The sequence below is a fragment of the Carassius gibelio genome, chromosome B6 (assembly GCF_023724105.1).
Source record: "Carassius gibelio isolate Cgi1373 ecotype wild population from Czech Republic chromosome B6, carGib1.2-hapl.c, whole genome shotgun sequence".
Classification (NCBI taxonomy): domain Eukaryota; kingdom Metazoa; phylum Chordata; class Actinopteri; order Cypriniformes; family Cyprinidae; genus Carassius; species Carassius gibelio.
Window position 1 is genome coordinate 15235022 of NC_068401.1, and position 26326 is coordinate 15261347.

A 26326-nucleotide genomic window follows, 5' to 3' on the forward strand; every position below is an offset into this window, starting at 1 on the left:
GTAACTAGTGCAGCCGGCGAGTTAAAATGAACAGGTCTCTGTTGTTTCCCAGAAAATAGAGTATGAACATCTACAACATAATTAGAACAATTCACATTATTAAATTATGAAACATTTTTTTATTACAACATACCACAGTGTATTTTATATTAAAGCAGGAGAGACAAGTGCATAAATATCAAAACAAATATCTAAAAGTACCTGTTAAAAAGAACTCTGACCCAAATGACCGATGTCAACAGTCATATGCAAGTAGGTGTGTGTAATACATTTAAAAAAAATGACATATTGATATTGAATGTAATTTTACTGGTAACAGTGCCTTTTTTTTCCTGTTATGGAAAGCTGATTTTCATATTTTATGCTGTGGTTGGTTAATTTCCCAGTGACATGAATAAACCACTCAAAACATGTTTTTCAATGTGACATGCTCTATGAAATCAGTTTGCAATTATTTTTTATGGACTTCACACATTGCACACCTCCATTTGCAAGCTGCTTAAAGTATTTTTTTTTACCATTTATCAGCTTCAGTTCCCTGAATTTCCAATATAGTGCAACCTGACAATGTCCCTGAATCCTGAACTCGTCTCATGACACACCCTCTAATCTATTTGCAAAGCAAATCAGATTTATATTAGATATTATATTTTGCTAAATAAGAGCTTCTAGATAACTATAATGTAACCTGACGATGACCCTGAATCCTAAACTCTACACCTCTAATTTATGTGCAGAGCCTCATGAGCTATAGCTCATAACTAAAACCATTCATTAAAACGTCTCATTTTTGGTTGGAGTTAAATAACCATACATGTATTCAAATATATATTAGACAGGTAAAAAAAAAAACCCATGGTGCTAGTTCATCCGCTCCAGTTGCTCTACAGTGTCTCTCAGATCCTCCACAACAATGTCCACATCTTCACGGGAGGTACATCTACCCACACTGATCCTCAAAGCGTTGGTGGCCACATGATATGGAATCCCACAGCTTAGAAGAATATGGGAAGGTCTAAGGAAATGAGAATACATAACCAAATTTCAGCAAAAAAACAATAAGGATTTTCCACATTCTGATCCATCTAGAGCACAGAAGAGTGCACAAGCCAATACAGTCAGTAAGTGTGCAGGTGTTCGTCCACATTTTATCAGTTCGGTTTTTTTGGAGCTCTAATAATTTATACACTTGAAAATTTTAAGGATTTGATACTGCACTGGTGAAAATTCACACTTGCCCTCATACAAAAAAAAAAAAATGATACTGACTTTAAACTTTTTCATTGTAAGCACAGATGACTTACTGGTCTCCTCTGTCTGAGTGGCAGGCAGCACCCACACTAGCCAACAACCTCCTACAGGTGGACAGCACTCTACGCCCTGCAGCAGGGGGGAAGAGTCCCATCAATTATTCATAAAAGCTCTGGTGTTTTACAAATCTTTAGGGTCGAGACCTGACCCACTTCTCACCAACATGTGTGTAAAAAACTAACTTAAATTTCATCTAAGCAAGCTTAAATAGAGCATTACTGTAATGAATCTTTAATGTCCAATACATGTAAATGACAATGTGCATCTAAAAATATCTGGATGTAAAAACATATTCCATTCATGTCCTGTGAAAGACAAATGACAAGGTTAAAAATGGCCATCCACTCACCCTGAAGTCCCCTTCCCAAAATGGAAACATTGCATGTGTTGGGCAAAATGTCTGAGCCAGGAAAATGGCTGTTAAAGTGAACCTTATCTCTTCCAAAGACAGCCTAAAAAACAATAAAAAAAAATAATAAGAAGAAACAAATACAACAAAATGTATATAAAGATACAGGTTACATTAATATCTACTGAAATATTTTTATATCAGCTATAATAAGGCAGAAACAGGGCTTACAAGCAGCTTCTGCTCTAGATGGCATCGGATGTCCAGGAAATGGGCTTCATACGCAGCTAGATTTAGGTTCACCAATTGTGCAGCCTTTTCGAAGAAATTAAAAATAAAAGTTCTGTAAAATAAATCTATCACTGAAAATAATAAATCATTTTTTCCTCTTATACAAGCGCAAACAGTTACATTATGCTAAAAGAATAAACAATCAAATAATGTTACCCATGTTCAATGTGCAAACATAAAATTATTTAATCCATTAATTAATAAATTAAGTAATAAATAAATGGCCCTCACGATACATAGTGGCTTTTACCTTTCCCAGACCGGCTATCATTGCGGTGTTCTCAGTTCTGAGAAATAAAAAGATAACAACAGTGTTGATTTCAGAGTCCATAACACACTTGATTTAATTCGGTTCAATAATTGATTACATTTACATGAAACCCCACCACACAATAAACCATGTCATACCCTGGTCTGAAGTTGCGCTCTTGTCCTCCTCCAAAAAACAGAGGGTAAACCGGAGTTTTGGTTCCAGGATCGTTCACAAACAAAGCGCCAATTCGAGGGCCATAAAACTGAAACATACCATCGACAGGATTGTCATCTCTAATTTTCTTCGCTTAGAGAGAGACACCAAAAGTGTATCGTTTCTTACCTTGTGTCCTACAATGGTAATATAGTCTACTCCCAGCTCATGTGCATCCACTCGTATCTTTCCAATAGCCTGTGCTGCATCGGTGTGCAGGAGGATTCTGGGAGCTGATGCTGCCCTCTGTTTGTTTACTTCCCTCACCCTCTGACAAATATCCTTAATTGGCTGTTGAAAGGAGAATCCCAGTGGTTACTTTCAGTGTTTATGCCAAATCACGGCTGAACAAAAACTATTGTATTTTTACTGGCAGAACAAAAATTAACTGGTCATACTGTCTATAATATAAGTTGATCTTTATTAACATCATGTTTATAAAATGTTCTATAAAAGCAATATCATGCTCACAGTTGAGCCTCATACCAATGGCCAAAACACAGTTGTGTGATTATCTATGAAATATATGAAAGTAGTCCAGGCAACATTCTCACCATAATAATGCCAGTCTCATTATTGGCCAGCATGATGGACACCAAGCAGGTGGTGGGACGAATCGCTGCAATGACATCCTCGACCTCCACCCGTGCCGTCACCTTGGAAACGGGCACAGATGTGACATCTACAACGAGAACCCAATCAGAGCATAACGTTTTTTGGTAATATTCTTATTTTAATACAGATCGCAATACAGTAGTAAACTAAAGTATTGTACACTTCCTAAAACAACATCTTTGGAGAACAATGTTTCCATTTAAAGTTATAGACGGAAAACATATGCCTGCTGACCTGCTTTGCCTTCTTTTAATAAGTGTTTAGCTGTGAGACTGATGGAGTCGTGCTCTACATCAGAGATGATGATATGGGGCAGGGAGCCACTTCCGTTTAGCTGTTTGCTGTTCATGTCTCCCTGTGCAGAAGTCTTGCTCTTTCTGAAGTGTTCCAGAGCCGTGTGAAACACCAGATTATTGGCCTGAAGGTCCAGGGGAAAAAAAAAGAGAGCTTAAATAAAGTACAGTGGAAGTGAAAGTACTCACACACGACTTTCACCAGGGATTCAGTGCACCTCTCAACACAAGTGGCATGCACCGTTAGGACCAACACATGAAAGATTAAAGACAGTGTTACAGTTAAGAGCAGTTCACACCAGCACAAATGTTTGGCATTAAAATGCAGATTCACTCTCGAACAGCAAAAAAAAAAAAAAAAAAAAAGCAGAACTACCTCAGGTTAATCCAGGACACAAAGTGCTAACATTACGTTTCTGACACCTGCTTGTTTTCATGTAAACATTTTTGCATTTGCTATGGTATTTATCAGGCAACAAAAAAAATACACCTGTACAATGACAAGGAGACAACAATATTTAATGGAATATTTCACCCAAAAATGAAAATTCTGTCACTAATTACTCACCCGATCCAAACCTGTATGACCTTCGTTCATCTTCAAAACAATTAATTTTGATGAATCAAGACTCAGAAACGTAGCAACGACATCGTTAAAATAATCCATGTGATATCAGTGGTTGAACTGCGATTTTACGAAGCTATGAGAACACTTTATTCAACAATTTCATCTCCTCTGTGTCACCCTATAAATGCAATGTAGGTACGCGGATACATTGTTTATGTTGTTTACACTTTGATCTGAACGTAAACAACGTTGTTTACATATGTGATAATCTCCAAAAGTGCGCTACAGGGTGGAGACGAATTGTTGAATTAAAGTTGTTATTTTTGTTTTGTTGTTTGCGTACAAAAAGTATTCTTGTAGCTTCATAAAATTGTGGTTGAACCATTGATGTTACATGGATTATTTTAACAATGTCTTTTTTTGTACGTTTCTGAGCCTTGATCGTGTAAGAATCCTTGCGGTCTATGGGAGGGTGAGGGAGCTCTCAAAATTAAGCAAAAATATCTTAATTTATGGTCTGATAATAAACGAAGGTCTTACAGATTTGGAACGACATGTCTGCTTGTTTGTGCTTCATGAAGTCAGTGGTAAAGAGTGTCAAAGTTAAAATTGTTTGAACTTTGAGTATGTTACAACACTAGACGTGGATGGTGGAAATGTGAATTATGCAACAGCCTATAGGGCCTTCACTATACGGCTGAAAACAAAAAAAAATGATTAAAAAAATTCTAAGAGGAAAAGAAGATAATTTGATGAATTTCTATTTGACCTAGTACACCTGAAATGCTCACCTCAGTTCCTCCTGAAGTAAAGATAATGTCTGTTGCTTTTCCACCAACCATCCTGGCAATAGTGTCTCTGGAATGGTAAATGATGTCTCTGGCTTTCAGACCTAGGATCAGTGGAAAATAATGAGATTGTGTTCAAGATAAGAGATTACTGCCAATCATATATCCTTGAGAGCCTCATACCTGGCAGGTAATTACTGCTGGGATTTCCCCACGCATCAGTTAAAGCATCAGTAATAACCCTGGCCACCTCTGGATCCACTGGTGTGGTGGCATTGTAATCCATATATATTCTGCAGCAGACAAAGAGGTTTTACTAACTACAACTGGAGCATGTGGCAGATCAAATGCGAATGACTTCATGTTCAGTCTAGGACTGATATGATATATTCATTACCTGTCTGGCCCATCAGCCACATGATGCAGGTCAGACCCACAATGATGTGTTAAGGTTCCCCATAAATTATGACCCAGGATGACAGGGGGATCAGTCTTTTCAGCCATTATCTAGATTACACTGGTAGATAAAAGGGCAAAAACACGACCGGTAATAAAACATGCATTAAATGTATGACACTTAATGTCAATAACTATAATACATGAGTCATGAGGCTTATTTGGTAACATATATGTGACCCTAGAGCACAAAACCAGTCAGAAGTAGCATTTGTAGCAATAGCCAACAATACATAACACTACACAATACATGGGTCAAAATTATAGATTTTTCTTGTATGCCAAAAATCATTAGGATAATAAGTAAAGATCATGTTCCATTAAGATATTTTGTACATTTCCAAGCATAAATATATAAAAATTGCATTATGAACTTCATTCTGACAACTCTCAATATTTTGACTTTTTTGCACCCTCACATTCCAGATTTTCAAATAGTTATATCTCAAATCTTATTAATACAAGATCGCTATTTGATCTATATTAAGTTGAATGTATAATATTGCGGCAATAAAAGCCATTTCCTGCTCTTTGATTCATAAAGGTGATTGACTGCTGGTAGAGGCAGATTACTGTTGTCTACGAGCATCCCATAACAACTAAAACACTAAAACGGTCTTTACAATCACTTTACAAGAAGCATCGCTGAGATAAAGACTGATAAACCAAATGAACCTATAGTATTAGTTTACTAACCTCTCTTGCTCTTTAGCGTTTGTCCTGTCAATGATTCACAGTTCAAACTGATGATGCGGCAGGCGCAGGAACCGCACGCTCTAGCTCTACTACTTTGAACCGGAAGTGTACATGATTAAACCCCTCCTCTTTTCGGACGGTCGCCCTTTGTCTCTTTCTTTTACTGTCTATGGTCTCTACTACAGCAAGGGCTTTTATGGATCAGATCATGCTGAACTTTTATTTATTTATTTATTTATTATTGCAAATAAAATAACAACAATTGACATAAACAAAGAAAAGGAAAAGGGGAAATACATACATAACAAAATCTTAGGCTATATAAGAGCATTACAAAAGTTAACAAAATATAATACTATTTTTAGATCGTGCTGAAGTGACTTGGTAAACGTCTAAAAGGAGTCAAACGATCGGTTTGAGCGATTTGCTATCTCGCACTGGTTGAACCCTGCGTCACGTTATTAATATTCATGAGCTACGCCTTCATCGTAGTAGGGTTGTTACATTTTAGTTAGCTTTTAGGCAAGATAGTATGGCAAGCTGATTTAACATTTTAGATATCTTTTACGCATTAGTATCTAAATAATTGGTACTAGCACCCCGTGGAAAATATTAAATAGATTAAGTAGCCTACTAATTGCATGGAAGTTAGAAGATAGCCTCATAGATTATTTTTTATTTTAATTGTTTTGACATCAAATTTTCTGTCCAATCAAATGCTCTCTTGAACCCAAAGCACTGAGTAGATAAAAAGACGCTGAAGCTGTGGCTCAAATCGGTCATTGATTAGTAATTTCTGTGCGGGTAATGTCACGTAGCACACTACAGGGGATAGGGAATGAGACAGTGTAAATATGCTTCCCGTTGGGTCGAATGAACTCTGGTGTGTGCTGGTTCACGCTAACCGCAGATCATAAAACTTAACGTACCCATTTGAATTCTACACAGAATGCTATATTTTATAGCAGTATGAGATTGTGGCTGTCATATCCTGTCAAATGCAGCTAAACTGAGCTCAATGACTCTGGTAAAACTGTTACTGTGATATTAACTAAACGCTATTGGATATTTTAAAAAGTGGAGGACCTGCTTGATATGTCCCGCCCTGACTTCCTATTTCAGTTGAAATGACGTCAACACACAGAACAATGCTGCGTGTTTTAAAGCACTTCAGTGAACCTTTGAATACTTATTTTAAAATCGAAATGAACAATGTTAAAGGAATAGTTCGCTCAAAAATGAAAATAATATTATTCATAATAGCTAATTACTCACCCTCTTCATTCATCTTCAGAAGACAAATAAAGATATTTCTGATGAAATCGGAGAGCTCTCTGACCCTCCCGTAGACAGCAAGGGTACTACCACGATCAAGGCACAGAAACATAGTAAGGATATCGTTAAAATAGTCCATGTGACATCAGTGGTTCAACCATAATTTTATGATAATACACAACTTTATTCAACAATCGTCTCCTCCCTGTCACCCTAGTGCCATTTTGGAGATTATCACGATGCATACGTATGCTATGGTCTGAACATAAACAATGTATGCCCATGGTGCAGTTGACACAGAATACGTGATACTCTCCAAAACGGCACCATGATGACCAGGAGGAAACTAATTGTTGTTTAAAGTCCTTACTTTTGTTTTCTTTGTGCACAAAAAATATTCTCTTCATAAAATTTGAGTTGAACCACTGATGTCACATGGATTCCTTTAAAGATGTCCTTGCTGTCATGGGAGGGTCAAAGAGCTCTTCAGTTTCATCAGAAATATCTTAATTTTTGTCCAGAGGATGAACAAAGGTCTTAGAGGTTTGGAATCACATGAGGGTGAGAAATAAATTATATTGTTTTCATTTTTGGGTGAACTCTCCCTTTAAATCTACCATTCTGCATTGAGGCCTATATTTTTATGGAAACTTGTAACGCAATAAAAGCTTGCAAGGAATACAAAAATAAAAGACACTTTATTTCACAATTCTGAATTTTTGTTTGCATTGACAAAATCAGTTATACCCCCCCCCCCCCCCCCCCCCAGAATTCCAACAGAAAACATATGAATTATGAGATGTAAATTTAGAAAATTTTGAGAAGACAAAATATTTTGAGATGTTATCTTGTAAATGTGACATACAATTTTAGTCAGAATTGTGAAATAAGGAGTCGCCAAAATGTACCAGTTTTATTTTTTTTATTTTTTTTTACATGATGCAAAGAGGCTTCCATACGTTTTATGTATAAAATTAGGGATACGTTCAACTTGAGATTTTCTATTTTCTCAAGCATAAAATAATGACTTGAATCACACACAAAAGTTATTCATAGTGTTGCATAAGTTCCACATTTATTTCATATCTGACGATGTGTTAAGTGTACACAAACATTTGACTCATAATTCCAACACTCAGAAAGAGACATTAAACTACTGCCCATTGAAGATGATACAAACCTGTTACAACTGCATATTACACCATTCACAGCAATCATGTTTATATACAAGGCAAGTAAAACAGAGAAAACGACAGAAAAAAAATGTTTATGAATGGAGTGCATACGAGGAAAATGGAAGCACACAAATATTTGGTGTTGATTATGAGAACTGATTAATTCTTTCATTTTGGGAGATGGTCAAATGAATGCAATGTTTTAAGCCTTGAAACAAACAAATTGCTTGTAGAAATGGTACAGCGCAGGCTATTACATTAAGAATACCATTCAGCACTCCGCATTACTTTCTACAAGGTGCACAGACAAAAAACAGTCAAGACAATACACATTTGCTTGCATACTCAAACTGAAAGTGATTCTTTTAACTCTAGATTTTTAAATAAATTTATATTCACTTTTTTCAAAAATGCACCTGCTATTACTATTAACATGCACACTTTTTTTCTAAAAGTAGTGGCATTGCTTATATTACTCTGCTCATGAAAGTGAAGTGAGTTATACACATGGAAATTGCAAAAAAAGTGCATTAACTATTTTTCATAAACAGAGAACCTTCAGGCATTGAGAATCCCTTTAGGATATGCTTTCTGCATTTACAAACAAGCAGAACTTCACTTTTTCATAAAAACTGAAATCCACTTTATGGAAATAGAAATGTTGATCTTTGACGTTTATTCATATACAGATCAAGGCTTTCAATAAAGGTTAGTTCAGTGTCAGATTCTTGCTATACTCAGCATGTGCTGAAGGTTGGCTGGCCTCAGTCATGTGGATATGCCTGAATCCTGCCCTGGAGGAACCTCAGGTTTGCAAATTTAATCTGCACTCTAAATATGCAGGTATGGAGGAAAAGCTCGTTTTAGGTAACCTACAGGATCACCCCAAACCACATTATAAGCCTTATGGTCTAATGATAATGCTGCAGTGACTGCCTAAGTAAAGGTCTGACCCACAGAACCGTGTTTAAATCACAGCTGTTGCTATTATATAACTTATGCAACTCAAAAATGTGGTTTCATATTCCAAAAACAATAATTTGGCTGAAGTTAAAAAGCTGTCAGCAATCTCAACACAGACGGTTGCCTGTTTGATGGGGTTTGCACAGCCTAAGCCTTTTGACATTAAGCAGAACAATCATACCTGAGATGACTTCAAAACCAGAAAATGGAATTTAAACTGTATTGTGTTGCATGTAAAAGCCTGTCGGAACAATGCTTGGAACAATGACAGCAGCAGGGCTTATTTCTAGAGTCCATGATGATGTTTTTTTATTTTTTTCTGGCAGAAGAAATATATCTCTTTTGTTCATTTTTAAGTGAAATCAGTTAAGAAAATTGATTTACACCATTTAGATATGCTTAGAAATCTCAAAACCTAGTCAAATGTAGGGCAAGTGCAATATGCAAACTAAATATGCAAATTTAAAACTATAACTGTTTTTGCCTGTGCACGGGAATGATTACACACAAAGTGAAAGGGTGGTAGCAATGAGTGGACATTCACCCTGTTAAAGAAGTGCACAGGGATTAAGACGATGGAAATTGTAAAGCAAAAACCGAACCAAATCATATCTCATCACTCATCAGTACTGTACATTTCATTTGTTCTAACATACTTCTAAACCTCTCATTTTCCAAAACTGACCACTGTACAAACACTCATTTAGGAGTCTGGGCAAGGATGATGATTTTACTCAACCTGATAAATTTAGCAAAAAGCATGTTTGTTTTCTTAACCATACCTGGTTAACATATCTAAAAAGTAAAATTCAAGTAATCTATATGTAATAGCAGCTATCCCAGCTATTCACTTCTAACCTGTTCCCAAAATGCATTTCGCTGTGTCGGGGGAAATGAGAGCAGTGCGGTCAGTAATCTTGTGATAGAAAAGTGCCATATGCAGAAATTGCACTGTACTTCTTCAAAAACATTACAGTCTTTGTCAATAAATACACGCTGAAATAAATAAAAACATGTTAAATAAATACCTAACAAGATAGAACTTTAATAGAAATTTTAAAAATAAATTAGACAGATATAAGATCATTTGGGGATACTGATTCTTTATATATAAAATATTAGACTGGCTTATGGTACATTTGAGATAAATCTACTGACCAGTACTCCAACAAAAATAGGCCAATCTTTATAATTGTTCTCATACAGAGACATGAGAATGCAAACATTTTCCTTATCCAAATTTTCTCTAATGCATCCTGGTTATTTTGAAAACTTTATGCATTTCAAGGCCATAGGAGGGAAACATTAAGGTATATGAGTATTTATGATGGGTTGTATCGTGTCCAACAACTGCACTTAAAGAGAGTAAGTGCATAATATGATGTGATTCATCTGCTCCTCGCTAAGAACTGCATATCATTGATCAATTCTATCTTCCATAGCCAAGAGATGAATAAACATATGGTCTGCTGATTTAAATACTGAGCAGTTTTATCACTTTAAACCCACGGAGTAACCCAAGGCCGTGTGATCCACTTTCCCATAAACCCAAGATGTGGACGTCACTCTTCACCATAACTAATTCAGATGTGTTTGCATGAGTTGACAGCTTCAGAATGAGAAATTCCCATCGCCAGCTTTCTAAAATGTTGCTGAAGACTACATAAGCATACTATCTCTACCCCAATAAAGTAGTTAGCCTGTTCTCTTGGTGCTATAAGTTGAATATTTAGGCCACAGTAGATGCACAACAAAGGGGCCTTTAAGATACAGGTGCACAGTTGGTGCTAGTTGTGGGCAGGTGCAGGTACACACATGTAGGAAACAGAGGGTCAGGGGGTTGATTAAGCACAGAAACTGGGGGATCTGTCAGTAGATCTTATTTACAAGGTTAGTCCTTTGTGTTTTTTTTGTCCTCGAAGAGTTGGTGGGCTCAAAACCTCATCTGCCCGGCTCTTCTTCTAGACAGTTTAGACCTGATAAGAAGGAGAAAGTCGAATAAATACTGGTATGACAGGTCTTTAAAAGGCTTAGATATGTGCTTTACTGTACCTGATAGATCCAGCAAGCAGAGGGTTAAAGGCATACAGCCAGTCATGCATCTCCTTGTCATTACTGGCTTGAAGGAGTATCCCACGATGCTCTGTGCATACCGCAAATGTGAAGGGGGTCTGCAGTTTAGACAGACATTCAATTAGTTCAGCCTATAAACAGTCGATTTAGTGAAAATGTGTTGCCTTGGAATAAAATAAACTAAAAATTTAAAAAGTTCCACTTTCAGCATGGTCTCCTGGCATTCAGACACTGGTTTACAGTTCAGTCTATAAACAGGAGATTTTCTCACAATAAGATCCCTTAACAGTGATTGACTTAAAAAAAACAATAAAATTGAATAGAATAGGAAAATATGTATATTTGTAGATGTTTCACCTACAGCATGGCCTCCTGGTATTCAGAAGGCGAAATACACTTTATAAATAGTCGGTTTACTCACAAAGTGTTGCTTTGGAAGAGACTGACTGTTTCAAAAAGAAAAGAATATATAATTGTAGATGTTTCACCTTCAGCATGGCCTGCTGGTCTTCGCTGTACTCCACTTGTGCCGAGGACAGGTTAAGAATGGCCCTTTCCACTGTGTCTCTCTCTGTGTTGTAGATGTAGACATAAGGCCGGCGCACCACCACATATCTCTTAACCCAGCCGTTACTGTGGGGCTCCAGGAAGTGCAAATAACCTTTCTTTGACACAATTGGGCTGCAACAATAAGATAGGGTAACTGCCTAAGATGCAAATTCCTTAAATCTTAAATTTCATATTCAGGCAAATGTATCATAACCTCGTTTTTACCTGACACGGATTTCCTGAATGTCTGGCACAAAAGTGTGGGTTCTTGATTTGGATTCATGAGGAGACTTTTTGCCCTCTGTTTCAGAGTCAGGGATGGGGCTGACAGCACGAGATCGAGGTGTTGGGGGTCTGCGCATTTGAGCAATACGAATATAGATGCAACTATTAGTTTGATAGCATTTCATTCGGAACAATATTTGGCAGACATATTTAAAAACATGTAATGGTTTTTCTTAATGTTAAATAATTTCTCCTATCTTAATGCGATAGTTCACCCAGAAATTAAAATTCTTACTCACACGAATGTCCAAGCTCTTAAGACGTTCGTTCGTAAGGACATTGTTAAAATAGTCCATGTGAGATCAGTGTGGTTCAACCTTAATCCTATGAAGCTACGGGAATATTTTTAGTGCGCGGAGAAAACTATAATAACGAAGTTATTAAAAAATGTCTTCTCTTCTGTGTCAGTCTTCACCGCTCGTTCATGAGAGTATTACTGCTTCATGCTAGTCTCGCTAATGAAGAAATTTGCTGAATAAAGTTGTCATTTTTGTTTTCTTTGCACACAAAAAGTCATTTTGCAACTCCATAACATTATAGTTGAACCACCGGTATCACATGGACTATTTTAACGATGTCCTTACTACCTTTCTGGGCCTTTAACCTGTCAGTTGCTTTGCTGTCTGTGCAGGGTCAGAAAGCTCTTGGATTTCATCAATAATATCTTAATTTGTGTTTTCTTATGTGTTTGGAACAACATGAGGGTGATTACTTAATGACAGAATTATTATTTTTGGGTGAACTAACCCTTCCATTTACAGGTTGATTCTCAAACTAACTTGATGCATTAGCTTTATCAAAAGCATGAATTTAGAACGGGGCCATCTGTCATTCTGATCAATGGCAGACTTAGAAATGTTTTTTTCAATTCCAATTGGTTTGTACTGTACTGTAAGTACTGACCTGAGTTCAGCGTTGTGGCCGTAGCGTCCCTCCACCAATGAGGGGCATGTGGAGGACGGGGTGAGGGTGTTTTCAGCACACACCGAGGCAGAGTCTTTCAAAAGAGTTACTGACATCTGGCTCAACTACAACAAACCACAACCGAGAAAACAGTCACTATACACCTTCACACAAACATTTCTGTAACAATAGTAAAAATGCTTATCTTATGTTTTCAGAAACCTGAACGTTTTTTAAGGCAGTATATTCTCAGCGGTCTGAGCTCTTAAAATCATCTTACTGTATCATATGATAGCTGACAGAAGGAAAAAATGTAAATAGTGTAAATTATTCTAAATAGCATCTTCACCTTGCTCTCACTGGCGCTAACACACACATGGCTGTAGTCCCTGTTAAAGGTGTGGTTGAGCAAACGAAGACACTGTTGGGACAAACAGAGAAGGGAATGTTAAATCTACTGACAAGAACTTTTTTTTCATGATTTCCTGAATTGATCACTGTTTATGAATTATTTTGAACATTACAGAAATGTATAGTAGATCAAGTATAAAATAGAATTACCACTTTAAAAGTGGTTTGGTGACAAAGGTGATATGAGAACAAGATTGCAAAAGTGAATTTCAGAATTTATAACAATATCATATTCTTTTTTTTTGATACATACATCGATTTTTTATTTATTTTTTATTTTATAAAAAATAGTTAAAAAAAAAACTATTAAATAAAAATATTGTAATAGTAAACATACTGTAAAATATATAAAAAATTATATTTAAAAATATGGCGGGCCAAAATTTAGGAAAGAATTGCAAAACATATTTTACAAAATATAAGAGATAATTGTGTATACTTATTATAATTTTAGATATCATTTCATGTTAGTCACTGATTGACCTTTGCAGCCAGCTCCTTCTGCCTCTCACTGGGGGTGTCAGGGCCGGGGCAAGGGTTGTGGCCCAGGCCCAGGTGGGTGGATGGGGAAGAGGACTCGGTTAGATCTTCACTCCCGCAGGACAGCAGCGACTCCTGGCCCAGCAGCAGGGTGGACTCCAGCTTCTCCCTGAGGAGGAGGTAGTGTCTGGTTTTCTCCACCTAACAGAAGGAAATGAGTTCTCAGATCCTCTCAGCTGAGCTGCTATGACACATTCTTGTCATTCTGCATCACATTAAAACCCAAATAACAAGATGTTCTCACCTCCTGCAGGAGGCTCATTTTCTCCAACTCCCACTGATGGTCCAGGATGAGGCTGTCACTGCGGGGCCTCCAGCCAGCCAGGTTCTCCTCCCCTCGCACATATGCCACCGTCGTATCCAGCACCCTCCTACGCCGTCTTTGCATTCCTGCACATTCAGGTGTCATTTCAACAGCAGAACCCCCTAAAATCGAAATTGCCCAGCATCCCATAAATCCTCAGTGAAACACACACGAGGTAACTGCAGTCTTACCTGGGCTCCCTGCATCAGCCAGGTGGCACAGGCTGAGCTCATACACACCAGTTACACGGTTTCTAAACGTAAAAACAACAAATATGGTATCTTAAATTACAAGAGCAACATTGCAAAGGACTTGTGTGGTGATATGAAGCAGCTGTACCCTTCAGATGGCCTCAAGGTGCCACTGCTGAAGAGGTTCCTGATGGAGCGAGATGCTGGGACCTTGGCGTCTCTCGAGTAGAACACCATGCATAAGTCTTTGGTTATCACTGTGGGCTGTGTGCAGTTCTCCATCTGGGAAGAGCGAACCATTGTAAGCCTTTCAATTTAAAATGGTGCTTTAAATAACCATAGCTTGATTGAGAACAACAACATCTATAGTGCAACAGGTAGGTCCCAAAAAGTGAATTGATTTTGAATGGGAACTTATATATAATAGACCTACAATGCTTTTTATTGATGGCACTGTATATGATGTATCTGTAAAATAAGTTAATTGAATAAATACATGTAGATAGTTTCTATACTCAAAATCAGTCACCGCTGATTGCATCATTTGTAATGTTTTACTGAATCTTTTATTAAGTAATGTCCTTTTATCTGATTTTTAAAGACTTACTTGCTTTAAATCAATAATCAGTAATGTTTTGACTAACCTAGGAGCCGCTTTGGTTCATAACATCATAGAATTCTTTATTCAAGTTTTTTAGTTATTTGTATTTTTTATGTCATGTCTGTGGAAAGTGAATAGGAAAAATACTTCACAGAATCAGGACCACTACTAAAGGTAGGCAAGCACTGTTGCACTCTATAGATCCTCAAAGTTTACTGCTATTTGCCTCTTTTTCCACATATGTACTTGATTCAACCATTACAAACGCTGTGGGCTGTTTGGTTCATTAAATTAGCTGGAACTAAATCATGTAGGTCTGTAACTCTCCCAAATGAACTTCTCACCCCCCATATAAATAAGTGAATGGCCTTGGTTACCTCCAGGTAAGCAGACAGAGTCATGTAGATTTTCTCTCCATTAGGAGTGACACGGTTAAGCAGCAAAGAGTTGTGCATGGATGAATCCCAAGCAGCCTCGAAACGGTAGAATATCCTAGATTAACGGTAGAAAATACCCTTAAAGATATCAGTTCATTCATAGACCAAGTAGAATTTACACAGTCTCCAATATTATAATTTCATGTGTTATTGTTAAATGCTATTTTAAATACATAATAAATACAGCCAGCCGCTTGTCAGGCAAAGCACTTACATCTGATAAATCAGATCATATTGTTTAAAGTGACATTCTAATTGTTTAGAAATGGTGACCAGGAGTGGAGACAATATAAATCCATGCAAAAAACACTTTAGCTTCATCACTAGATATGAATACCACCACCAATGATGTGTAAATCAGTGACAGTTATCAATAAAAATACAAAAATCTAATTTAAATAATGATGGATGAAAGAAATGATCATTAGAGGAAGGAGCCAGGTACAACGGGATACGAATTCCTAGATAAATCCCCAAGGAAATGCTTTAGGTGGAAAGGAAAGAAACAATGATAGAGGTAAGACAGTATAGAGAATTAAACTACAGTCTCTGGTTTTTAGCATATAACAATTCAAGAGATGTTATTGTATCTTCTCTTAACTCACATCCACAGTGTCATGGTCTCACAGACCTCAAATGAACTAATATTGGCCCTGAAGTTATGCTATATCATGAGAAAGTACAACATTAAAATAGTATGGGTTGCATCTTGCTCATAAATTATATTCGCCTTGCTGATCTTCCAGCCTACCCACCCTCGCTCTGATGAATACAGGTCATAACCTGCTCAAATGATCACAGATTAGATATTTCTGGCCCTCGGCCTGGGAAGAGTCTTAAATTCCCAAATGCCTGAGTCAGAAGTGTATTAGAAGGGGCCGAGCTTCTCTGAGGGATGCGATAGATTGAGCTTGTGATGTTAGGTGTTAAAATGAATGGACCGGCATGACCCAGTAGGCAGCTTTAAGGTTGTCATTCAAAATTGGAGAGAGAGAAAAAAAGTGATGAAAAATTTATGAAACAATGTGGGAGAACTTCAAGGGTCACTGTGGGTTTGAGATCATGGAAAAGGTCTAGAGAAGACCTTCCCACTTCTAACTCTATTGAGGTCTTAAAAGGGATTGTTCTCCCAAAATAATATATATATATATATATATATATATATATATATATATATATATATATATATATATATATATATATATATATATATATATATATATATATATATATATATATTTTTTTTTTTTTTTTTTTGGTAAATACATTTACACAGTTCAATGTCAATTTGTATAATATTTTATTCATTTTACTTTTTATATTAATAATATATAATAATGTATTATAATATATATATATATATATATGTATGTATATATATATATATATATATATATATATATATATATATATATATATATATATATATATATATATATATATATATATATATATACATATATATATATATATATATATATATATATATATATATATATATATATATATAAATTAACTGTCCTGCAACAGAGTTTATGAAATTGATATATGCAAATATGTTACATATGGTACATACGTTAGTTTCAGCCCCACAACTGCTGTGTGTACAAAGTGTATCTCTAAAAGGTTAGGAAAAAAACGCAGGCCTTCTCATAAAGATTAGATTTAAAACACACTCAACCAAACTATTTCTGATGCTGTTGTTCACTCCCAAACAACCATATAAATCAAACTTAGCATACCAAGCAACATGAGGGATTGTGAGGATCATTTCCACCTCCCATTTACACATGATAAAAGAGATTTCCTGTTATTTTAACTTCCCTTTCAATATTTCTTTCCCTTAAATAACTTATATCAGCCAATTCAAACTATAACTCATGTTCTTGCCAAAATAGATAGCAACACATTTCTTTCTCAGTTTATTGGTTCTGCTTGCATCGAGGACCTAAATAATATTGAAGAACTGCTCATTGCACAGGGGTAAGAAAGCAAGCGTGCTACCAATGAGGTAATGCTTGCATGGATTGTGGAGCTGCTGAACTCTGCCACCCAGGCTGCTGGAAATTAAAAGGTTTTCTGTGACAACATGAATGGGAGAAACACTGCAAACTCAGAGGAACTAAACTGGAGGATGTTTGGTGCTAATACCAGTTACCAAGAAGACAAGGGTCTACTGAGAATAATATTGAATGCTTTAAGGAGTCTTTTTACCTTGCCAATTTTTTATTGCTTTGAATTTATTAGGTTCTTTATGTCAAATTATGAAAAGTAATTCATACTGTTGTAAAAATGCTAACTGTAACTTGGTTTACCTGTACCTTTCCTTACCAAATTTGTTAAATAAATAAATTGTTTAATATTGAATTACATGTCATTTTACTATAAAACACTGCCACGGTTGATGAATTACCACATAGTTTAAATGGTAAACATTAAAAAGTCTGTGTGAAAAGTCATGCCTCGTTACATTTAATTTAAATAGTTTTGCTTCTTAGTTTTGTTGTACATAATATAATGTGAATATTTCACGTTACAAGTTTTGTTATTTAGTTAACGTTTATAGTATTATTTTAGTGCCGTGTGTTACCCTGATGTTGTTTTGTCATTGTTTGTATGACCCAGTTAATGAGTATTAAATATATGAATATACTGAATATATGAGTATTGGCTGTGTTTTATGAACAACCCATTTATGATGAACTGATTCAACGTGGTATTTTTTATTGTATCATCTGTATTATAATGGTGGCTATAAGTACATTCTGAAGTAGCTACAAAGGAGATTTTGGTAGTTCAAATAGATTGGTATAGTAACATTAAGTCACTTACAGCTGTATACACTGCTGTATACACTGTATATTAAAATATACAGCTGTAAAAGTTGTAAAATATACAGGCACCAATATGCCATCCTGTAATTCTGGAAACACTGCCACAGTTTTTACAGGAAATTTATAGCAACCACAGCTGTCAGTTTTAGTAATAAACTTAACAAGAATAGTTTTTTTGTGTATAGGTCAAACATATATGAAAAACTGTACTATATGTGCAATAAAAGTTTGAAAAGAGTGTTAAAATTCTCAGTGTGATAATTGCAGTCTGGGCAACACAACAAGAAAAACAGATCTGGATAATAACAATGCTCTCATACCCCTCTGTGCCAATCCACTAACCTTATATTTACTAACAAGCAGCTAATTCCTGGAGTTATAGTTGTCCTGATTTGATAATTACAGTCTGCAGAACATGCAGCTTTTAGAAATGTTTGCTCAAAGTCATTCAGGCAACACAGCGTTTAAAATCTCTTAAGAAACACTGCCCCCTAGTGGTAAAAAGAACAGCTAATCATGAGCAGGGAATGTCAGTCGAGGCTAACTGTCAATAACCATGACTAAACGCATTTTTTCGAACGAGATTGAAAATCTCAGTAGACTAATGTAACACTAACTTTGTTCAGAGATTCATGATTAATACCATAGTTAACAGAGCAAGCCCTCCCGCCCATAAACAATACAGAGCTCACAGTGTGTGGTCTGGCCCACAGTTATCGCCCCACACAGGCAAAGTTGTGTTTTACGGTGTTGCTTTGACATTTGTGATGGAACTTGATCTGTTTGCAGCAGAGTTGAACTGAAACCATAAATTTTTAATTAAGAGATGTCACCTAATTTGTTGAGCAAGGGCAATAAATGTATGTGGGACTTTGTGTGTGGTAGAGTGATTTATAGTTTTTTTAATCCTTATAGTTTAAACTGGAAGAATGTGTGACTGATTGACACAGAATACACATTTATTTATAAAGTTAAAAATGATTAATTGTCATGTTTCAAATTTGTTTCATGTTTTCAAAATGTCCAGTTTGGTTAGGCAAATGTTGAGGAGACATTTATTCACATTCTATCATTTTGCGAACCTTTAAATGTTCTCTGAACATTCTGAAACCAGTAAAACATTTTTTTTTTCTTTATTTTTTGAGAAAAGCTCCATGAACCTTTTTGTAACGTTTTGAGAATAGTATTAAAGACCAGATAACGTTAAAACAAACATTCTATTAACATCACTAAAAGAACGTGTTCATTAAGGACAGTACTTTAAGAATACCTTGCCAGAACTTTAGCCAAAGTTCTAACACATTCCCGTTAGCTGGGAAGGTGACTATGATCTCTACCACACCTCCTGCAAATGATTAAACCAAAATGCAGCCCATACAAAGCCAAGCCATGCAATTACCTAGAGGTGCCAAAAATGTCAAAAACATACAATACAAAACAGAAGCTTCACGCGCAAAAGCATTTCCATGGAAACCAGATTGAAATTCTCTCACATTTTCAGAAACAGTAGGTGGGAAGGAGAAAATAAATAGGCAAACTAACAAGAATGCAGAAAAAGCAGTATTTAAGAGCCAAAAAAAAAAAAAAAAAAATGATGCAAAGAACGATGGAGGTTGATTGGACAGATGGCCATATAAACACAAGGATGAAAAAATACACATTATGTGTGTGTGTGTGTGTGTGTTTGTATGTGTGAGAGGAAAGGGATTTGAAGGTAATATACCTAGGCATGTCCGAATCAAGAAACTGTCTGGAAAAACACAAAACAACATTCTGTTAGTGGACTAGAGAAATATCAGAAAATCTTGTGTGGAGGCCCAGCAGCTTGTTTCCAGTTATTTAAATATAATGTGGCTGTCAAGACCTCTGCACAACTCTCCTGTCACATTTTTTGTCCCTGTTCCTTTGCATCGGTGCATGAATCCAACTCTGATGATTTATAGGTAGTGTGGAACATCTAGTGAGGAATCGCAGGAGAAAGAGATCACTGCTGCTTGCAACGGAAGGTTTGAATTACTCTTTTACTGGGTTTTGTTTCAGTAGGGTGCAGGTGAACAAATCTGATAATATATCTAAAAGATTCTGACTTTATTTCATGTTTGCAAAGTCTGGATGCTGATATCTGATGCCCATCTAAGGTAAAGTCCAAGTAATGCATTGCAGATGACAAAATGCTTTGGTTGGCTACTAACATGACATGAGAAACGTGACCTTTTGTTTACAGTGACTATCATGATGAGAGAATGTTAATGATGGGTCTGATTAGTGAAGTGTTAATAAATTAGCTTCTCGTGATTTTAAATGGTAAACATTCTTCTGAAATAAGTCTTCACATGCAGATCAGAACTACGTGATGGTGACTAGCAGAGATGCCAAGAACTCGATCCACTGTGTGGTTCAGTGAGCGGGTAGTTGAGTCTGAGCAGTGGAGTGTGGACAGAGTGAATGGAATGAACAAATGAGAATGGACACAAATGCAGACCAGCATCCATCCGATGGGAAGACTTGCACAGCCAGCAAGGAGGTGAACTAGAGAACAATTTCCCTGTCTTTCTGAAAAAAGTTCATTAATATGTTCAGATTGTTGGTTCAATAAAGTGTGACCTCCTTCATCAAGGATAATAAAACCACATTGTGTCTTACGTGCAGTGGGAGAGGAAATGATTGTTATAAGTTTTATAAAACAGAAAAAGAGCAGCTGCATGGATTGGTTTGTCAATCAAGCGATGCATTAAAAATTAAGATCCTGACCCCCTGTGGTTATGTAATGCTGCAATGATTACACACAATCCTACAAAAGATATGTGTTGAGAAGTCGCATTAAAATATTTTAAGCATCAAGGCTTATTATATCTGTGTACCATCACTCTCAGAAATAAAGGTACCAATGCTTTTCAAAAGGCACACCTTTGTACCTAAAAGGTCCATATTGGTATACTGTATTCCTACCTAAATTGTGCATATTATCTAAAAGGTACAAAAGTGTACTGCCCCAGTGGAAGATTTTGTACCTTTTTTGTTTCTCAGAGAGTGCATAAATCAGTGAGAAAATCTATTATTATTATTATTATTTTTTGGCACAAAAATTTTTGTTTGTAGCTAAGACCATAGCTAGCCAAATGCTAACCATTTCGTTTTCAGTAACCTACAATCTCATTATCATTTTTAGATTGGTTTTAATTGTGTAAAATTTTGTGTAAAAAAAAAAAAACATCTAAAAAAAACTATTAAGCAGCTTTTCAGGTTAGGTCTTTATACTGTAACGACAAGAGCTCAATTAAAAGCTAAAGAAACATGTAATATGTCAAATTAAAACAGTTTAATTATGCTATCATTTAAAAATATTTTTTTCCCCAGTTTATTTACACTACAATTAAAAAATGCATATATGTATATTTTAACAAGGATGTATCAGTATTAACAGTAAAGACATTTATAAAGTCATAAAAAAATCTGTTTCAATAAAATGCTGTTGTTTTAAACTGTCCTAGAATTAGTTTTTTTTTTTTTTTAACTAACACCAAGACAAAAGACTGAAGTAATGGCCAATGAAAATTCAGCTTTGACATATATTAAAATAGAAAACAGTTAAAAATGTTTGTTTTGATCAAATAATTCAGCCTTGTTATCTTTAAAAAACTTTTTTTTTTAAAATCATTTAGACTCTTCTGAATGGCACTTTTGAATGGTAGTGTAGTTTTCTTGTTTCGACTTCTTTTTGGTTCCCTTTTAACTGGAAAATCAGACTCTCCCAAACCCCATGTAATGTGCACCCTCTCGTGAATCTTAAAAGCCTCAATATGGCAATACTAGGATGTGCCAGTTGTCAGCCAACACAACTATGCAGCAAGTTATGGCATGTTTGTGCAACGAAACATAAAAGTGTGAATATACTTCTTGTCTTTATCGAAGGCTGGCACCGTGGCTGTGCTGTTTGATTCTGAATCACTCCTTTGAGACAGGCCTTTAAGAGCTGTTTTGAAGGTTTGCTTCACTGACTCATTGCTATTTGGCAAAAACTCATCTCTTTAAAGTTGTGCAGAGAACTGTTTGTCACAGGCTTGGCTCCAGCTCTCAGATCATGAGCCAAGGCTGAGCAGAGAGTCGTTTTAAGTACAGCAATCACTAAAATGGGGCCTGGTTTTAAAAAGAGTGTAGTGGGAAACAGCCAAAGTGAAGAAAATCTGCTACTGAGTGTGAAGAAAAAAAAAGGCTTTGTGACAGAAGAATAAAACTCCCTTATGGAAGTGTTCTTGAATATAAAATGACAAGCATATTTTTCAAGATGTCTTGTGTTTAGTGTTAAAGTCAGATGACAATTTGTGAACTGCCAAACTGCCTTCTAGTGTCTTGAAATACACATTAGGGTTAGGAACGTACCTGTCATCTTGTGCGGGTCGGATGTATCCTGCAGACAGGATGTTGAGAGAGAGAATATTGGGGTCGATGATTGTCTCATCTGCTTCAGGCGTGTTCCGGATGCGCCCTTTTTAAACAAAAATGCATCCCATTTGTAAAATATGATCAAATTTTGCTCTAGTTTACACATAAGCTTTTCATTTTGAGGCCAAACTCACCTACAACCAGCTCTCGCACCTCCTTCCACTCAATATCTCGTCCTGACTCGTGTACTATGGTGACTGTGACTCTCCTTTGAATGCCCTGTTATGTAAATGTTGAATTATTTTATGTTATTAGATAATCATTTTTTACTTTAATACTTTAATGTTAAAATAAAAAAACTGTATGAGAAAAGGGAAGGGAAATTGATAGAAAATAAGAAAAAAAGAGTACCTGATGTAACATGAATGTGCCATGGCATGGCATGCCTACCCGGTGGTCCACTACGGCTGGGATATAGCTGGAAGAAAGAGGTATGTGTCAAATACTGTACAATAACCAGCACTGTCACAGTTTCCTTAAAATAGAAACTGTACACAGCATGTACAAGGATTTACAAAACCAAATAGATTTTTTTTTAACCACTATACAATAGTTATTTATTGTTAATTAAATAGTTTGTAAAATAACTGATCTTTCTTAGACATGTTAGACTCTTTTCATATAAGGCACAATATAACAAATTTATTCAATCACCTTCACAAGCCCCAGTAATCGATTTTAAAGTCTATTCTACTCAGACGGCAATTTGAAGTGAAAAGACACTTACTCTCCATTGGCCTCTAGCTCACAGATTTCAAAGAAGACCATCAGGTCGTATTTACAGTGGCAGGGTCCTGCCGTGGGTCGGGTGAGAGCTGTCAGTTTAGTGGCAGGAACTATACGGGAAACAGAGAAAGACAGAATGAGAAAGAGAGTCAATATTGAGTTAATCCTAGACCAAAGGATATAATAATTCAGTGGCAGATGAGAGGGATGCTAGAGTTCCACAGGTAGAGAGAAAGATATGGATCACAGTATAAGAGGAGAAATAGAGCACAGTTAGAGAGGAGCAGGAGTGGGAGATCAGGGGTCCGATGTAAAGGCACACTGCTGTTAAGATGAATAAAGTCATGTGAATTACAGTGATCCCTAAACGTCTGCTCAAATAAAATGCTTCTTCGTTGGAACATAAAAAGGACATTTGTGAAGAATATTCTGGCCACTTTTTTTCTCCATGTAAATGTAAATTAACAAGGACTAGGGCTGTCAAACATCAAGAAAAAAACAAAAAAAAAACAAAGTTATGGCATGAATTCAAGTTATGGCTTCTGAATTCAAATGATGGCTATTGAGTAAGTGAGATGAATTAGAAAACCACATTTGTTTGATTTCATTTTTGTCTTTCTGTAAGACAAACCAGTAAATATGATCCGTCAAAAGAATCGAATAAAAAATAACCTATAATGACGCAAAACGAATAACACAGAGTTTTAGGGACCACTGCATCATCAAGCACAGTTTCAAGTGACAGAACAACCAGTTTTACTCATGCACTGATTCATTCTTATTCCAGTAGTATTCATCAGTTTATTTCTGGTGACTGATGTCAGAGATAAAGGCTAGAATTGTCCATCTGCTTGATGAGGTTTGTATGGAGAGGCTGAGGGAGAGAAAAAGACAGACACCCACACACAGTATTAACAGGCCCAAACACAGTCCCTGGAACAAAGAGTCCTTCAGTCTGTCAATGCAGGGAGTTTGTGTGACTCCCAGTCAAATGGGCAAAATGAGTGGACACTTTATCTAAACATCACCTATTTTTCGATTTAAAACATTCCAAGTATATTTTGGAATAATTTACAATTAAGGTCAAAACTTTGGAATAATAAAGTTCTTCAAGATTGTCTCTCATACTTACTCAATGCTGTATTTATTTGTTAATACAGTTTTTTTTTTTATTTAATATATTATAAAATGTAATTTATTCTTGGGACGACAAAGCTGAATTTTCAGCAGCCATTACTCCAGTCTTCAGTGTAACATGATCATTCAGAAATGATTCTAATATTCTGATTTGGTGTTCAAGAAATATTTCTAAAGATGTCTATTTCAAATAAATGCTTTGCTTTTCAACTTTCTATTCATCAAAAAAAAATAAAAATAATGAAAATTTACCAGCAGCACAAATGTTTCCCACACGATAATACGTTTCTTAATCACCAAATTATATTATATTATATATTATATTGTATTATATTGTACATGCATAAGACAGACCAGAGGTTCAGTTTCAGGGACATCCTTTGGCCTTAGGCACTCAGAACCATTACAGACCCGGCTTCTGTGCTTTTATTACTGAACAGATAGACAAGGGCGGGGCCGGCAGTCTGGCTTGCTCCTCCCCCTCAAGGAGGTAGGAAACAGCCACGCCTGCTGCACTGAGGGCGTGGCTTGACAGCGAGTCCACCAGAGTCCCATTGAAGACCTCTGGCAGCAGGAAGCGAATCAGCTCCAGGTTCTTCTCCCGATCAGGAGGGGTGTCATTATCTGCTGCTACACCCACCACCAACAACATAAAACTGTGACAAGGGCACATGGACCCCAAACAGCAACATAAAACAGGCAACACAAAAGACGAAGCCAAGAATATGTGCTAAACAGCTTCAGTCTGTAATTTGGCAGGGGACATTAAAGGGGTCATCAGATGCAAAATTTACTTTTACATGGTGTTCAAACAAAAATGTGTATTTGCTTGGCAGTGTGCTTACACAACCACCATATAGTGATAAGAATGCCTCCCAATTTACTTAAATGTGTCTGTGGTTCGAGCAAATAATTTGTGATCCAGCTTCACCTATAGGAGAAATAAGTATACATTTTTTTATTTCATGAATTTTTGCAATTCACCTTTCCTAATTATGTGCTAGTTAGCAAGTTCTGTGATGAATGCAGCTAAAGTTAACAGTATCATGCGAACTGCTCATCACCTCACGGAAGAGAGGGGCGGGGTGAGCAGAGCTCATTATCATTTAAAGGGACATGCACCAAAACGACTCGCTGTAAAAAAAAAATGGTGTAGGTAAAAATTGTGTTGTTTAACATTACCACTGAGAAAAAGAAAAAAAAGTATGCTTTTCAATGAAGACCCTAAAGAATCAAACCAACTTGTGGAAAATAGGCATCTGATGTCCCATTTAAAGAACAAATAGCATTTTGATGGTCATAAAATATGGTCATAAATATTCACAGCCCTCACCTGGTTTGGAAAGAGGCATGACTCTTGGGAACTGGCGTCTGCATGGGCGCAGCGGGCTGAAAAAAAGAAAGATCTGGCTATCATTACAGTATATTTGACAGATAAATCCTGACATTTGTAGCAGGTATTAATCAGAGTTGGAAATAATAAATATATAGCCGGGATCTACCTAATGAGATCTTTGCAGAGCGGAGGGAAAGCCTGCTTTTGGTAATGTCCAAACACTTCAAACACGATTGGCTGAGTCTTTATGTACTCTATAAAAGACTTAGTCACTTCCACAGCAATCTGAAACGTCAGAGAAACAAGTGTT

The 26326-nt window shown here is 36.3% G+C and overlaps 2 protein-coding genes across 10 annotated transcripts in view; both read right to left on the reverse strand.

The window, feature by feature from the left end:
• Window positions 1–96: 96 nt before the first annotated feature.
• On the reverse strand, window positions 97–5978 carry scly (selenocysteine lyase). The gene is made up of 13 exons (XM_052559650.1): window positions 5834–5978; window positions 5079–5198; window positions 4865–4974; window positions 4685–4785; window positions 3267–3450; window positions 2972–3099; window positions 2547–2708; window positions 2360–2466; window positions 2202–2238; window positions 1892–1975; window positions 1661–1763; window positions 1305–1380; window positions 97–1015 (listed from the first exon to the last, which is right to left on the reverse strand). The coding sequence occupies exons 2-13, from the start codon at window positions 5183–5185 to the stop codon at window positions 862–864; spliced, it is 1353 nt and encodes a 450-aa protein (XP_052415610.1). The 5' UTR covers window positions 5186–5198; window positions 5834–5978; the 3' UTR covers window positions 97–861.
• Window positions 5979–8154: 2176 nt separating this feature from the next.
• Window positions 8155–26326, reverse strand: part of LOC127959931 (kinesin-like protein KIF1A) — a 56787-nt gene continuing 38615 nt past the window's right edge. For 6 of the 9 annotated variants that reach the window (XM_052559415.1, XM_052559414.1, XM_052559413.1 and 3 more), the window contains 18 exons: window positions 26183–26301; window positions 26014–26069; window positions 23545–23653; window positions 23169–23235; window positions 22952–23036; window positions 22755–22860; window positions 20098–20124; window positions 15481–15595; window positions 14651–14784; window positions 14503–14564; window positions 14252–14397; window positions 13951–14148; window positions 13406–13477; window positions 13057–13181; window positions 12094–12222; window positions 11808–12000; window positions 11299–11417; window positions 8155–11222 (listed from right to left, as the gene is read on the reverse strand). In XM_052559415.1, coding sequence (XP_052415375.1) covers window positions 11180–11222; window positions 11299–11417; window positions 11808–12000; window positions 12094–12222; window positions 13057–13181; window positions 13406–13477; window positions 13951–14148; window positions 14252–14397; window positions 14503–14564; window positions 14651–14784; window positions 15481–15595; window positions 20098–20124; window positions 22755–22860; window positions 22952–23036; window positions 23169–23235; window positions 23545–23653; window positions 26014–26069; window positions 26183–26301 — 1905 coding nt within the window. In that variant the 3' untranslated portion in view covers window positions 8155–11179. The remainder of the gene's footprint in view (window positions 11223–11298; window positions 11418–11807; window positions 12001–12093; window positions 12223–13056; window positions 13182–13405; window positions 13478–13950; window positions 14149–14251; window positions 14398–14502; window positions 14565–14650; window positions 14785–15480; window positions 15596–20097; window positions 20125–22754; window positions 22861–22951; window positions 23037–23168; window positions 23236–23544; window positions 23654–26013; window positions 26070–26182; window positions 26302–26326) is intronic. The other 3 variants (XM_052559420.1, XM_052559419.1, XM_052559417.1) reach the window with 1 other exon arrangement.